Source organism: Crocodylus porosus, unplaced genomic scaffold, assembly GCF_001723895.1.
Source record: "Crocodylus porosus isolate Cpor-Errol unplaced genomic scaffold, CroPor_comp1, whole genome shotgun sequence".
Taxonomy (NCBI): Eukaryota; Metazoa; Chordata; order Crocodylia; family Crocodylidae; genus Crocodylus; species Crocodylus porosus.
In genome coordinates, this window is record NW_017728932.1 from 12,329,572 (window position 1) to 12,331,177 (window position 1,606).

The following is a 1,606-nucleotide window of genomic DNA, read 5'->3' on the forward strand; positions in this document are numbered from 1 at the left end:
GAGGGGCGGTATAGCGGGGGAGGGAGTCCCCAGGCCCCATGTCGGGGGGCGGAGGGCGAACCCACAGTCCCGGCCCTCACCGGGGGTCCTCGAACTCGACGAAGGCGAAGGGCGGGCCGCCGCGGCGGTTCTTGAGGTCGATGTCGCGGATGGCGCCGTACTTGTAGAAGACGTCCTCGATGTCCTTGGTGCGGATGTCGGGCGGCAGGTTGCCCACATAAATGCGGCAGTCGTTGTTGCCGGCGGGGCCGCGGATCACGCCGCCTCCGGACATGGCAAGGTCAGCAATGGCTGCGGCGGGCGCGGGCCGGAGCGCAGAGAGAGAGAGGGGGGGAGCGAGCAGGCGAGCGCCGAGCACGAAGCAGACGAGAGGAGCGAGCGCGCGACGGCTGCAAACACGGCTGCAAAATGGCGCCCGCCGCTCCCTCGCGGTGCCGCTGCGCGTAAGGATCGCGCCGCCGGCCGCACAACGCCACCACACTGTTCGGTCAGCGTCACGGTGTCGCTCCGCTCGCACCACGCATGCGCCGTCTGCAGGAAAAGTAGTCCCTACCTTCAATCGCTTTCCCTCGACAAATGCTGCCGCCGACCTCGGCGGAGGGCCCCGCGCCGCAGCTTGTGCGGTCTAGAGCTGGCCGTTCGGGCGGGAAAAGCGCTCCTTTGCCTCTCCGCGAGACGGGAGCCGTCACATCCGGTGAGCAGGCCCGGCGAAAAAGATCCGGCATGGCTCCGGGGGGGGGGGCCATAATGCACCGCACGGGCAAAGGGCGGGGGAGCTTGGCGCCAAGGAGGGGCATGGCCCACAATGCATCGCGCGGGGGCCTGGCTGTTTCTTGTGCCCTAAGGGAGCCGGGGTGGGGGGCAGAGTTAAGCAACAGCCTCCACATTCCCCCCCAGTCCGAGTAAGGGGTGCAATTCTCTCCTGACCCCACATCCAGCGGCAGCTCTAGGCGTGCGGGAAGTCTGCCCAAGCCAGCAATCCCGCTGCATTGCCATGAGGCTGAAGTTGGTTGCTTATTCCCAGTTCCTAAGGAATTGGGGGTCATATAACAACAGGGGTCAAATAATGGGTATACACAAGCACACGGACACGTTGGTGCTCAGGAAAACCTCCCGGATTAGATCTGTGCGGCGGAAGGGGATCCCTGCCCAATCTTCAGCACCACTTCCATGCGTCATGCGTCCCGCTCGTTGCCTTGTTGGGTGCTGGTTTCCTTGCTCTCCTAAACTGACCTCGACCGCCGGTTCCATGCCTTTTGTGCCCTGCTCATTGGCGACACGTGGGGGAGCACGCGGGTGCAAGTGCACCCCTGGAGATTGGCACTGCGGCCCCTGCAAAATGCACCGCCAATGCTGCCGGTGGTCGCCACTTGCCACCCGCCTTTGCCGCCGACCGCCACGGCCACACGCGAGAGCTCCCAGCTCGCCGCCACCACTGCGGCCTCCAGGGGCACACGGCATTCATGGCCCTGCTCATTGCTTTGTTGCAGTGCTGGCTCCCTTGCTTTCCTAAACGGCGAGGGTGCTTGAAGGGAGACTTGTTTTTTTCACGTGAAGCAAACATTCAAGGCTTCGCAGTGGGGCTTTTGGTGCTAAAAGGGGTGAG

At 64.4% G+C, this 1,606-nt stretch overlaps 1 protein-coding gene across 3 annotated transcripts in view; it reads right to left on the reverse strand.

Annotated features, from left to right (window-relative positions):
* The window catches only part of SRSF1 (serine and arginine rich splicing factor 1), a 3,815-nt gene extending 3,355 nt beyond the window's left edge, over positions 1 to 460 (reverse strand). The window contains exon 1 of one of the 3 annotated variants that reach the window (XR_002102985.1): positions 81 to 459. Coding sequence is in view for 2 of the 3 variants with exons in the window: in XM_019545612.1 (XP_019401157.1) it covers positions 81 to 274 (194 nt within the window). In the remaining variant the exon portion in view is untranslated. Of the gene's footprint in view, positions 1 to 80 lie in introns of all 3 variants that reach the window. The other 2 variants (XM_019545612.1, XM_019545610.1) reach the window with 2 other exon arrangements.
* Positions 461 to 1,606: the final 1,146 nt, after the last annotated feature.